General features: G+C 41.4%; 6 protein-coding genes across 6 annotated transcripts; 1 reads left to right on the plus strand and 5 right to left on the minus strand.

Annotated features, from left to right (window-relative positions):
* Window positions 1–167: 167 nt before the first annotated feature.
* On the plus strand, window positions 168–1,778 carry PET112 (glutamyl-tRNA(Gln) amidotransferase subunit PET112; the record flags this gene model as incomplete). Its single annotated transcript, XM_018131978.1, has 1 exon — window positions 168–1,778. One exon carries the CDS (start codon window positions 168–170, stop codon window positions 1,776–1,778), a length of 1,611 nt encoding a protein of 536 aa, XP_017987444.1.
* An 846-nt stretch (window positions 1,779–2,624) lies between these two features.
* On the minus strand, window positions 2,625–3,659 carry AW171_hschr42342 (uncharacterized protein; the record flags this gene model as incomplete). The annotated part of the gene is made up of 1 exon (XM_018131977.1): window positions 2,625–3,659. The coding sequence occupies one exon, from the start codon at window positions 3,657–3,659 to the stop codon at window positions 2,625–2,627; it is 1,035 nt and encodes a 344-aa protein (XP_017987445.1).
* A 388-nt stretch (window positions 3,660–4,047) lies between these two features.
* GLE2 (RNA export factor GLE2) lies at window positions 4,048–5,151 on the minus strand (the record flags this gene model as incomplete). Its single annotated transcript, XM_018131976.1, has 1 exon — window positions 4,048–5,151. The coding sequence occupies one exon, from the start codon at window positions 5,149–5,151 to the stop codon at window positions 4,048–4,050; it is 1,104 nt and encodes a 367-aa protein (XP_017987446.1).
* Window positions 5,152–5,471: 320 nt separating this feature from the next.
* AW171_hschr42344 (HDL293Cp) lies at window positions 5,472–7,649 on the minus strand (the record flags this gene model as incomplete). Its single annotated transcript, XM_018131975.1, has 1 exon — window positions 5,472–7,649. One exon carries the CDS (start codon window positions 7,647–7,649, stop codon window positions 5,472–5,474), a length of 2,178 nt encoding a protein of 725 aa, XP_017987447.1.
* A 735-nt stretch (window positions 7,650–8,384) lies between these two features.
* On the minus strand, window positions 8,385–9,740 carry ALG3 (dolichyl-P-Man:Man(5)GlcNAc(2)-PP-dolichol alpha-1,3-mannosyltransferase; the record flags this gene model as incomplete). Its single annotated transcript, XM_018131974.1, has 1 exon — window positions 8,385–9,740. The coding sequence occupies one exon, from the start codon at window positions 9,738–9,740 to the stop codon at window positions 8,385–8,387; it is 1,356 nt and encodes a 451-aa protein (XP_017987448.1).
* Window positions 9,741–10,038: 298 nt separating this feature from the next.
* On the minus strand, window positions 10,039–13,386 carry KAP123 (karyopherin KAP123; the record flags this gene model as incomplete). Its single annotated transcript, XM_018131973.1, has 1 exon — window positions 10,039–13,386. The coding sequence occupies one exon, from the start codon at window positions 13,384–13,386 to the stop codon at window positions 10,039–10,041; it is 3,348 nt and encodes a 1,115-aa protein (XP_017987449.1).
* Between the last annotated feature and the right edge of the window lie 229 nt (window positions 13,387–13,615).

The following is a 13,615-nucleotide window of genomic DNA, read 5'->3' on the forward strand; positions in this document are numbered from 1 at the left end:
GATTAACCTGAATATAACTTAACGAACTCTCAGGTACAGAATGTGTAACTATTTGCTTATTCCTAAGAAGGTTTAATATTGAGTACGTATATAATGATCTGGCTAGATGTTTTAGCTCCTATCGTTAAATACTAAAGATGCACTTCTAAGATGCGAGAAGAATAAGAATGGTAACGATGAAGCGGTTATATGGGACGACATTTACTTCGCCAGTCGTTAGGCTATACTCAGATTATAGATTAAAATGTGGAGTTGAGATACATACACAGCTGAACACTAAGAATAAGCTTTTTTCGATGTCAACCAATGACCCGTTCTATTCTACAAACAAACCTAACCATCATACATCATATTTTGATCTTGGCTTGCCAGGCACACAACCAAAATTGAACTACGAAGCTGTATTATTTGCTACAAAATTATCTCTGGCGCTGGATTGTGAAATTAACACGAATTCGCAATTTGATAGAAAGCATTACTTCTATGGGGACCAGCCATTGGGCTATCAAATCACTCAGCATTATAAACCCTTTTCTAAGAACGGGAAACTAGTCTTGTCCAAGGATATTGATGGTTTAGAAGAGGAGGAAAAGACTATTCGTATTCAACAATTACAGTTGGAGCAAGATACAGGCAGGTCATTGTACAAAGAAGCAGCCAAAAACACCCTTATAGACCTTAACAGGAGTAACGTACCTCTAATTGAACTGGTTACAAGTCCGGATTTTACGGATATTAAACAAGTTAGAGGCTTTATAAAAAAATATCAGAATTTGGTTAGGCATTTAGGCATTTCGACCGGCGACTTGGAGACTGGGGCAATGCGGGTAGATGTCAATATTTCGGTCAACGAACATCCTCGTGTTGAATTGAAGAATCTTCCTAATACCAGTTCGATAGTGAATGCGATAAAATATGAATATAACAGGCAAATTAATTTAATTCGTCATGGAAAAGTAGGGAACCAAGTAGTCGCAGAAACTCGTAGCTGGAATGGCAAAGAAACCGTCAAATCAAGAAGCAAAGAGACAACAATTGATTATAGATATTTGCCAGATCCAGAGCTCCCTCGTATTGTTTTGGATGTCAGTCTCATTAATTGCATTAAGGCCGCTTTACCTGAACTACCGGAGTCAACTCTGAAGACCCTAATGGATAAACCTTTTTGTCTTTCAATAAAGGACGCTAAGATTCTCACAACGAATAGTAACAAACAAAATGTTCTTTATTCACATAACGAGATTCGGCGGTACTATCTGGATACTTTTTCTGAATTTACTTCCTTAAAAGATAGCCCAGAACAAAGTAAGTTACCATCCAACTGGATTATCCACGAATTACTTGGTAATTTAAACAAATTGGACATTCCCTTGAGTGAAGTGACGAAGATATTACCTGCAAAAGTCTTCGCTCAGTTTCTAAGTCTAATAAACCTAAAAAAGATTTCTAATGCAAGTGGTAAGCTTCTCTTGTTCCATATTTTGCAGAAATTTAAAGACTCCGGTTTTAAAGATACCACGCCTGTAGACCTTAACAGCGTGATAAACGAGTACGATCTAGGCTTTGTATCAAATTGCAGTCCAGAGGAACTAAAAGAGGTATGCCAGGGAATTCTGGATAATTTGAAGGATAGATCAATCATTAATGACTTGGTTTCGGGAAAAAAGAAAAACTCTATTAAGTATTTGGTTGGCCTTGGAATGAGATCACTTCAAGGTAGAGTTGATGCTCAATCGCTGCAGGATATGTTCAAAGAGATATTAGGTATAAAGTGGTAATGACAATGAGGTACTCCTGTACTCAAATGTTGATTTTGTCATGTTTATTGTTTATAAATCTTACCATATATCATATCTAAACAATATAAACTTGATGTTCTCGATAATCACCATAATGGAATAGATATAAATTGTATATATTTAATTAACGACTTCTCAAAGTGAAACATCAACCTCACACTCAACTCCACGACATATTCACCGTAATATAAATCACGTATAACCACTAAACAAGCCGGCTCATCGCACTTGTCTTTTCCCATCAGAATATTCCCGCCTTTCAAAGATTTTTTAACTGGATAAAGAACACGTGAAGGTGCCCAACATCCAGATAAAACGACTAGTTGAAGTTCCGTTAAATATCGAATCTAACGATGTATTACTGGTAGCCAAGTACCATACATATCACAAAATAAATCGAAAATTTTACCTAACCAAAAGCATGCAGTTTTAGTACAATCCACTGGGCAACTCTCATCTTCTCTTCCAATCCTCATAAACCGCCAAGCTGAACACGTAATCCATCACAAAAAGTTGGACAGCTAAAATGAACTGAGAACAGAAATGGGAGAAAGCAAGCATTATTAATATGAATGACATAGTGGAGTTCCATAGCCAAAACATATTAAAGGGTTTTAGCTCCCAAAGCCCAGACATAAAATCTGCGCCAACGCACTTCTAGGGTTTAACCAATGAACCATATTTTCGAGCAGTGTTCAATATAATATAAAATAGACGACCCCCCATATATTACAAGTAATGAAACAAAAGACCTTGACATAGAGACCACTGTGATAACAATAAAAAAATATTTAAAAGCACCTTGTGGAAGATAGCTCGCTACCTTCAACCCCAGACACTCATATCATTATTCCAAATACCGAATGAACCAGAACTGGCTGAAGATGTGTTTGGCTGGTTGACTGTAGCAGAGCCACTAGCCGAAACACTTGATGGACTTGCCCAAGTAGACGCAGTTGTGTGCATCATCGTAAATGAAGACTGATTCGACGAAGAAGCAAACTGGGCTGGAGAAAACATAGAGGCGGCCATTGACCTCTTCCCAGCTAAAACGTTGTTATTGACACCGGCATCTCCTAACAACGACGAAGGCAACACTTGCATAAAATCGTTAGACGTAGACGCACTAGATGTAGACGAACTGCTCGACTTAACAAATGTTGATTCAAGGTTAAAATCGTTCACTGCAGGACTAGCAGCAGATACCTGAGAAAACCCAAGAGAATCATAGTGACTATGAAGGTCCCCTGTCATCATATTGTCACCAAATTCACTGCCCATCGAGTTCACGGTTGAAGTACCGCTCATAGAAGTTTGCAATCTAGAAGGAGAAGCTGACCCTGAAGATGAACTCGAAGCCATAAAACCCTGTTGCTGCACAGGTTGCTGTGCTGCAGAAAGCATCGACAACCCAATAGCGCTGTCGTTACACCCTAATTTCCCAACTCCATGGTAAAACATTTGTGGATAACCCTTCTGATAACCCTGGAACGACGCCGCGCCCCCAATAGTTCCAAAATGCTGTCCACTACCATACTTAACGTGGGCAGAATTGTTCATTTGGAATCTTTTCCCCGCAGTTCCAATATTGGCCGCCTCTCCGCCGCCGTTATATTGGTTCATACCATTAGTCTCATTATGACCCATCCGCTTACGCTGCTGCCCAGCAACACCTTGACTTGAGCTACGACCTTGGTGCCGATATTGATGTTGCTGCTGTCCTTGCACGTGCCCATGACCGTGCTGCAAAGGACCTGCTGCATTCTGCGGCATCAACTTCAAGGACCGATATTCCGTCAAATATTTGTCCATATCCTCAATCTGGGACACAAATGGAACGCTGATAATTTGACCTGGCATATTATGAACGTATTGTGCTAATAACAAAGACGAACAGGAGATGAGTTAAATTTGGTAAAACGTAAACCAACACCCAATAATACTTTAGAAAACGAATAAAAACTTCCTTAAAATAAAGCACGCCTTATTGGAACAATAATAAACGCCAATTATCCTACTATAACTTGGTTTAATTTACTGTAATTGCAAAGTTACCGTTTAAAATGTAAAGATTTGAAGATCTTTAAAAGACACATTTCAAAGTTGCGATGATTGCGTGAAAAGTTTTTGCTTAGTTAATCAATGAGCATAATACGTCAGAGTACAAGAAAAGCTGTTGAATAAGATATTTTAAAGAGTTATGTACTATTAAAGTATGTATTACACTATTTAGAAGAGCTGGCATTGCTCAGCGCTTTTTCTTTTCCTTTACTTCATCATCAGTAGTAGCGTGAAGCCTAATAACGTTAGGATAGTCAGGCCTATTAGCCATATATCCCTGGTGCCAGTCGTAGCTGAGAGCGTATGCAAAGACAGAGCCATTACGGTTAAAGTTGCAGACTGGAATAGAAGCATTGAGGGATGGGAAACCCTTTAGACGGTGTCGTTGGTTTTTATCCCAGAAATGGAAAGAACCATCTCCTCCCGCTGTAACAAAAGTACCGTATTGAGGGTGAAATACTATGCTGTTGACGGGATAGACATGTGATTCTGTAGCGGAACGACTGGCTGCGGTTCCGATGGTCTGCTGCTGTTGCTGCTGGCGGTGGCATTTGAAAGAGAAGCCATTTTTCCTTTGTTCTTGTTCGTCGACGTACTGGATAGCGCAACGACCCTCGATGGAGCCAATGGCAAACCCGTTGCCCTCCATGTAACATGCGACTGTTCTCGTCTGCCACTTAAGCGGCGACATGGAAGTCCGAAAGATTTGACCGGGGTTGTTAAGATCTATGATTACGATATGCCTTTCTGCGGTGCAGACGACCATGAGCTTCTGTTTACTGTCCAGAGCGTACACCCGCTCGGGCATTGCGACCGTAGATATAGGCTGTGGTTGTCGCATGTCCCAATACTTGATCGTTTTGTCCCAAGATCCGGTTACTATGCATTCCTGATTTGAGGGGCCACATTGCACAAACCGCAACGCCTTCACTGGAGCATCGTGTGTACCAATTTGCTGAGCCTGGCCACTTGCTACATCGTAAATCTTTACAACATTATCACAACCTCCTGATGCGATCTTTGTTCCATCAGAAGACCATCTTGTAGTTAAGACAGGAGCTTGATGTTCATATTGAGCACGGCCCTGCGTCATACCATTCTGAACATCCCAGATACGGACCGTGTTATCCCAGGATGATAAACTAAATAAGAAGTCCTGCTGCGGTGAGAATGCAATATCTGAGATCGAATCGTTTGCTGGATTGTTGATTGTAATGTCATTTGCCAATTCCTTATCTGTAGCCATCGCCGATGCTGTCCCTGTGCTGCCTGCTGTACGATACAGTGACATTATAACTGAGGAATTATAACTTAAAGCTTTTAAGGAGGCTTAAAGGTCTTTAGAAATAATTATCCAATTCAATGTTCTCGTTTGGTGATGTCCTAATGCCTGTAGAAAGTTAATAATAAGATGTCGATTCGTAAATTTTACAAAATATCACTATATACGATTTAACTTTTGGAGCGTCAGCACCATGTTGGTTAGTAGAAGGGATCAATTATGTTCAAGGGGAGAACTATCTGGGTTATTCAGGCCATATTACTCATATATTTATGTTAAACGGTCTTGCCTCTAAAAAGAAATGAGGAGTGGAAACCACTATCACCAGTTTACCGCCAACTAAATTGAAAAAAGTTAAAGTCATTGTAGGTTGAATTAGGATCGGAGAAATCTAAGTTGAATGTACTCTGGCCTTTTTCATTTAGCAATTCGGAGTCGTTCGATTCAGTATTAGCGTTAGAAAGGTCGTGAACGTAATCTGTGGCAGTTTCAGTTGTTTTCTTAACATTAGACAGTAGATCGGGATCGTCTTGGTCGAAATGGAATGAAACTTCGCCGCTGAGAGTTGGAGCATTCTGTAATCCGTCAATATCAGCTGTTTGGTTTACAGGACTAAAATCGTTTCCGGAGTTTGAGATTGGTAGAACGTTCGGAACTATTGGATCTCCGACCAGTGTATCACCAGCAAGCAAACTGTCGGCGGTTGAAACCGTGTTGAGATTTGATGTAGCTGCAAGTGCAGACATTGGATTAAGAGAGTTTGTAATGGATATAGAGGAGACAGATGATTTTTTCCCGTTAGACGAACCGCTTGATCCTGGAGTTTTCCTGCCGCCTGTTCTGTTTTTGGTCGACGAAAGTGACACTGGCACCGCTACCGTCTGCGCTGTAACGGGAACAAAGCCCTTACGCACAGAGGAACTAGTAGTATCAATTAAGCTTTCCGTTGAAATAGGGGAGGCAGAATGTGCGGAGATAGGAGGTTTTGAGTATGTTCTTTTCTTCTCTTCCTCGTTTAGTGAACGAGGGGAAAAAGCCGCCTCATGATGAGGCACCTCAGTCACTGTTGAGAGAGTACTAGACAAGGTGAGATTATTTCCAGTGAAAGGAGTTAATGGTGTCGCAGGCGAGTTAGGCTCGGACAAAGACTTCTTTGACTGATCTGTCTTCCGTCTAGAATATTTTCTTTCCTTGGTAACGCCCTGATTGCCAAGCTCTAGAGACAAAGGACTACCCTGAGTCTGTGGAGAAATCATAGCGGACGGTGGCAGCATATTATTGCTGAAATGGTGCGCAGCTACATGTGAGTTAGCTAATGGAGTGTTTCCAGCAGAACGGCCCTCAGTAGGGATGCTCGATATGGCCTTCTTATTTTCACGCTCCAAGACCATCAACTGCCGACGATAGTTATGAAGCGCATGTGCACTTGTGAATTGCTTCTCAACATTTTGGTTCTGGGAATTAGATGTTTGCATCATCTGTTGCGTCCCAGCCTGAGCCGCATGAGAGGCTTGCTGCTTTTTACGTTTACGTTGTAAAGTTGAAGAACCCATATTCGCAGCTTCGGTTGGCACTCCAGCAAACCCAGACGTAGAACTAGTCGGCATAGCCATAATAGGCGATTGAACATACTGCTGCGCCATGGAATTCTGTTGCATGGGGTATATGTTCCCAGCAACATTATACGGATATATCGGAGGTTGATTTTGGAACATGGGCCCGCCATGGATCTGCTGAGGAGCATTCAAAGGTGCAGGAGGTGAGAGGTTAGAGTTCGGAGTCTGCTGTTGAGATTGTCGCAGCAACGGAGATTGCGCATCCAACTGCTGGTCAGGGTTAGACATCATTCCACCAACCATAGGCGCCATCGCCGCTGCCATCATCTTATGAGGCGGAGAAGTTCGCTGATCATAGTATGGTGTCGGGATTCTCGCATTCTGTGGCACCGGCCCCATCGGCTGCTGCTGGCCCATCGTATCTATAGGTCCGGTTGCGGGTTGCGCCACCAGATTTGGCTGCTGCTGCTGCATAGAATGAGGTACAGCACCAGCATTAGAAAACGAAGCACCTCCACTAACCATCCCTGTGGGAACCTGGGCATTATTACCCATCCCTTGCATCATCGTATTCTGCGTGTCCGCCATCATCATTGAAAACGTCATAGGATCGAATCCCTCCTGGTCAAACTCACCATGTTGCTCGGCCTGCTGAGACTGCACAGCTGCACGCATAGCCATTCCACGATACGAATTTTCTTGGCGTTGTTTATACAACTGCATCTGGAAGTACTTTTCAGCCAAATTAGAGCCACCTCTGTGAGTCCTGGCGTTAAAGATATCCCAAAAAATCTGCCACCACTCATACAAAAATCCTTGAGGTGCATCCATCTCGGGCTTAGTATCTGGAAGATCAGCCTCTTGCTTGAAAAGCTGGGCAGTCTCGTCTAGTGATGATTTCAAAAGAAAATCGTAAATATATGCATTTAGCAACTTCTTATTTTCAGCCATAGTCGTTGGCGAAGCAATATATCAACTTGATAAATGCTAATGTATTATTGACACTATTTCAGCTGAACTAACGAAATATGGTTGAAATTACCAGCCTCGCTTATGTGTAATAGTCGATTTTGGTTTGTTTGTTGGTGATCACGACTAGTGCAAGGTATGTTGGTCAGTTTTTTCATAAGGGTTACGTTACGTCCAGTAGTAATGAAAAAGAAAGAATTTTAATATGTAAGGCATTAGTAGCCTGATGCTATCCTTGTTAGTCAGTCTAATAAGACTATCCCGCCTTATTGGGGCTTATTATAGGTTACTATAGTGCTTAGGTTATATTTCTTACTATTTTGTTTTGATGTTCTTTGTTTACGGTCGTAACCCCCCATAATACAATGACTTACATTCAGGAAAGTCGGAAGAATTACGATATTCAAATCACTGTAGTCATTAGTCATGCTTTAACGCCGCCTTATTCTAGGCATTTAAGTGATCGAAAGTCCACTGCTATGTACTGGTTTGCTGTATAGTTGTCTAGGTGTCGCTTAGGGACTGTGGGGTCTCGGAGTAGGCGAGTCATGATAGATAGTGTGAATCGGAGGTGGCGACGTAGGCGATTAGTTGAATTTGGGAGGGATAAGACTAATAACAGCGTTTTATAGTCGATGCAGTAGTTTTTAAGCGGGTTTGGTATTCATCTAGTGCAGAATATGCAGCTGTTATAAGGGTAGTAGGTACAAAATTGTACTATTCGTGTTTCTTGGTGCCCTGAGTTGCCAGAGAGCAGGGCGAAGGTGGGTTACAGTATGCTAGGAAGAGTAGAGTGAAATTGAGTGCATGGAGGAGACCGCTTGCATGTGAACTGGGGGGATAGCAGTTCCAACAGTACTCGTGGGCAAGATACCAGGGAACGGCAAGGTATACGGGGAGCTTACTCCAGTGAACAAGCAATGGGAGAGTCCAGTGGTACCAGGCCAGGAATTGGTAATGTAGGGAGCGCGCGAAAATTACGCCAATGAAGTTCGATACGACTAGGATGTAGGCGATGTGGGCGGGATTTGAAACGGTGCCTAATGTGGGCTTGAAAGGACGCTTCAGCGATGTTATTCCTAGGGAGATCCAGTTTTGACGGAATGGAAGTGAGAAGCGTGTGAAAATGAACAAGAGTAGCACCGCAATGTGGCCTCCCAACAAAATGCGGTGGAAGGCCTTATTGTTGAAGAGTTCGCTTCCGAGATGGTGCCAGTTCACGGACCACTTGAACATAAAAGTACGTCCAAAGTTGAAGGCGGTGGCTAGATATTGGTATGGGTACGTGAGCAGAAAATCTTTTGCAACATATATCTGCCACATGACCATTAGGACGACAGAAGCAAGGAGAATTACAAATGTACCGTTACTCAATAGGAAAATGGAAAGAATAATACCAGGTAGATAGAGAAGTGTATTCATCTTCACGCTGGTAGCGACTGAATACAGTACCGCTGCAAGTATAGTAAATACATTGTAACGATATTTTGCTGCCAAGAGCATCAAAAGTACAGTCAAGCTCATAAACAAAGTAGCCCAGCAGTCATTGAAAAGTCTTAGTACATAGATAGAGTGCAGGCGCTTGGATAAGCATGCCAAGACAATAGCCCAGGGGGGCAGATCTAGAATTTTGTAGCATCCAAATTGAACAATTAATGTCACGAGGTACAGTACCATAAACATGTGCTGTCCAGCATGAAGATTATCCATTCCATTTGTGACTCGTTCCATCCACTTGTATATTATCACATGGCCTGCTGGATACACTAACGGACCTGTACCACCCTCAATGTTTGTGTAGTCCCTTTCTCCTTCATTTATTGTCCAAATCTGCTCCATATATGCCAGATAATCTATTTCCGTATACGCTACTACACGAATAATTGCTTCCAGAAGAATTGCTTCAGCAGCCAACAGAATTGGAAAAAGTATTGCATTAAATCTAGAATCCCAAATAACAAACCGTAGCAGTTCAACAGCCTTGTTAAAAAGCGTAGCTTTCATATTATCCGATGAGCTGTTCATGAGAGATTTAGAGTTGTCATTATGACGATCTTCGGCTTCTTGAGACATCCTATAACTTAAAGCGCAATCTAATCGCAGCAATAGAACCTAGATTATCGATACAACAGAGTTTATTTCCTTTGTAAAGTCTAAAGTAGAAGATGTGTTCTGGCATCGAGACAGAAAAATGAAATTTTGAAGACTTGATGAGAAAAACCTCAATTACAAGAAGCCTATAGAAACATCTCAAATGTATTAATGTTCTTAATTTGCATGTATCACGATGCTAATATAACATATATTTAATATACAATTAAAATTTAGAAGAATCAAAGTGTTATCAGGAACAAGTAGTGTTAAAACACATTTATGCGACAACAGCAGCCAAAACTGGGTTCTGAGATACAACACCATTATACGACTGATTCAAGAATTTCAATAATTCAACAACCTTATGTTTCATTTCTTCAGTTTGGAATTGCCTCAACTTATCCATATTTTCCTCTCTACCAAGAGTAGATTCTTTCTCTAGTTGAATTCTTTCGTTGTCCTTGGTAAAAACAGCAGCGAAGAGTTCAACAACTCTAGGAGTTTCATTAATTATCAAAGGATTCTTGGATAGGTATAAGCTAATGATAAACTCAAAGATTGGATCGTACTCCTCGTAACCAGTCTTTAATGGTAGATGGCTCAACAAGGCTGGAATGGTATGTTCCAAAGGAACTAAGTTTTGATGCTTCAATGCCATTCTTGCAACACAACCAGTAGCATTCGCAAATGCTCTGTCCATTATTTCCTTAGTTGCCTCATCGTCTTCGGCCGCTAGCATCTTTTGATCCGCAGTGCTCAAAAGTTCATACATGGCCTTCAACACAGGCTCATATACTGCAGAAACGTCAAATTGAGCATATCTAATTAATAGACCGACACCATAGGCAGCATTACCTCTAACTTCCAATGACTTATCAGAATTCAATCTAATGATCAAAGCTTCTAAGAACTCCTGGACATAAGGGTTGTGTTCCTTCAAGCCACATGCGATTTCAGAGGCAGCGCCGACAGCAGCAGATCTCTTGTTCTTTGACTTAACATCAAATAGACCCAAAACGATTGGCTTAAAGTTGTCGAATACCTTTGGATAACTCTCACCCAAAGCATGTGATAATGAAACAAGCACTTCCAAGGCTACGTCCAATAGAGTGGCTTCGGTTTCAGATGCGTCCATGTCCTCATCCTTTGGAACATCATCCTCGTAGTCAATAGTTTGACAAGGATGGTCTCCCTTCAAGACCCTTAGAACTTCTATGCATAGCTTTTCTAAGTAGCTTGAGTCACCGTTATCCATAATAATGATAGGACCAAACTTTTTGATCATCTCAGCCATGGTCTCGAAAACGGTAATAACCATGGAATTTTCGAACTCTTCACTCAAATTGTCCAAAGCAATAGCTCTTGAAGTTTGGATAACAGACAAAATGCTACCATCGACGTAAGATGTGGCTGGGATACCTCTTGGGTAGTTACTTTCGTTGACGTTGGTAGTCAGCAGAAGAGCTTTAACGACATTCCAAATAGTATGCATTGCAGTTTCCTTCAAACCGTAAGATTCCTCAACTTGCTCCTTCAACACCTTTAACGTTGGTTCAACAAACTTCAAGAAGTCCTCCTTACAAGCCAAGGTTAATTCTGACAAAGCAGCAGCAGCAACTTCTTTTTCGTAAGATATACCGGTGTTAACAGTGAATTTGTTTTGTAAGTCGTTCTCATCTGCATCGTCTGCGAAATCGGCTAAGTCTTCAGCGTCACCATCAAAGTTGAACTGGTATTCCTCCTGCTGTAGGGTCTTAAAGATTTCTGGCATGATTGTGTCCAAAAATGGCGCAAAATCCTTACCATAGACTTTAGCCATATTGGCGATGAAAGCGTAACCGGATTCTCTCAATCTCGCTGAATCAGTCTTGATGGCTTCGTAAGCAGAGTTAACCAATGGCTCTGCAACTTCGGCAAATGTAGTACATCTTACCGCTCTACCCATGGTAGAAATGTTCTCAAAGGTCAAAGCTCTCAACTCAATGTCATCATCTGACATGCCCTCGATCTGGGAACAGTTCCTGATATAAGGTTCCAAATATTGAATAGATGTCTTAAAGTATGGAATGAAGTTCGAACCAGCGGCAAAGGCAGCAGAACCAATAGCGGAAACAATGGCGGAGATCAACTTGGAAGAAGTTTGAGATTCTAACATTTGGAACAATTTGTTCATCAATGGATCTAGATACTTTGCAATAGCTTCGTAAGCAATGAATTCCAGTAAACCATCCAAAGCAGAGGTAGCATATCTGTAGATAACAATGTGCTTGGAGCTGTCAATGACACTAATAATCAATGGCAAGTACTCTTCGTGGAACTTCGCAACCTCATCCTGTAGTTCAGTAGTCAACTGAGTAACCGCCTTAAACGCAGCCAACTGCACAATTGGTTCAGGGTCCTTCATACCTGAAATAGTAGCAGGAATGATCTTATCCAACTGAGACAAAATGTAGTCAGGGGATCCAGTGACAGCAACAGAAATAGCCAAAAGAATAGCACGTCTTTCGAATGGGTTAGCAGAAGACAACATTGCTGGTAGGAGTTCGATAATTGGGGCAGCAACTTGGGAAGGAGGAAACTCGGTAGAAGCGAAAGCAATTAATCTCATGGCAGACAAGCTTGGAGTGTTTTCTTCATTTTCACCGGCCTCATTTTCGTTGTTTAACTCTTCATCGACATCGATCTCATCTGAAGCCACCTTCAAAGCGGTACGTGTAATTTCAGGAGCAAGTTTTGCTTGCTGTAACTTAGACTTTCTGTAAGAAACTGCTGAAATCACAAATTGAACGGCGAAGACTCTAATGTCTTCATCTAAATCCTTGTTGACGGAAATTTGTAAAGCTAACTTGACCAAGTCAGTAACTGCGTTACCCGTAAGTTGAGAATCCAGCAAAAGGAAATCGTTTAAGCAGTTAAATATAAGCTTTGTGTTAACTGTATCACCACTCTTAATGGCAGCCTCTAAAACATTAACCACAGAAGGAATCAAAGAGCAAAACTGTGCTGCTTGTTCGGGCTCGATGGTTTCTTGCTCTTCAATCAACGCAGAAACGTGATTTAAAGCTTGCACGGACAAAGATCTAGTCTCTAGAGAGGCTGGATCATTCATAGTCTGCGCAAACAGGCTGAGAAATTGGTTGATATATTGGAACAAGCCTTCATTGAAAGATTCAAGTACAGAGAGCAAAACAAACACGGCAGTCTCTCTGGTCTTGGCGTTCTCATCAGCTGCACCTTGAATCAAACTTGGCACCAGTTCGGGCCATTGGTTCTCAGAAAGCTCTTCAGAACCAATAGCAGCAACGACTCTAGCACTAGAGTGACGAATGATGTCTTTATTCTCAGTAAATGCAGTCCTTAATAAAGAATTTTTAATCTCAGACCTCATAGAATTATCCAACTTGCTCCAAAATTTTGGAACAAGCTTCCTAGCTTCAACACCGGCCAACTGCCTCAATCCATCTTCTGAGGAGTTCTGCAAAATATGAATTAAACCAGGCAACGCCGTTGGCTGTGTGTAGAATTCATTTTGTAATATCTTTGTAGTTTCCTTCAAAGATGTAGAATTGGGATTCAAAATCCCGGCTAAAGTTTGCTCTAATTGAGTCAAAAAATTGCGATCCATTAGTATAATATTTGTGACTTAACAACTTTAATAGGATCAAAATCAGAGAGGAATCTATCTATAACAGAAGCGAATTAAGATAGTAAATATAACCACCTGGAAAAAACAGCTACCCAAGTCTAATGCTTGTCACTAGTACTATAATCCAAGGAGCACGTACTAAAGATGATTTTGATAGTAGACAACGAACCTCGTGCTAGTACAAAAAAAGAAGTGTCCTATTGAACAA

The sequence above is a fragment of the Eremothecium sinecaudum genome, chromosome IV (assembly GCF_001548555.1).
Source record: "Eremothecium sinecaudum strain ATCC 58844 chromosome IV, complete sequence".
Classification (NCBI taxonomy): domain Eukaryota; kingdom Fungi; phylum Ascomycota; class Saccharomycetes; order Saccharomycetales; family Saccharomycetaceae; genus Eremothecium; species Eremothecium sinecaudum.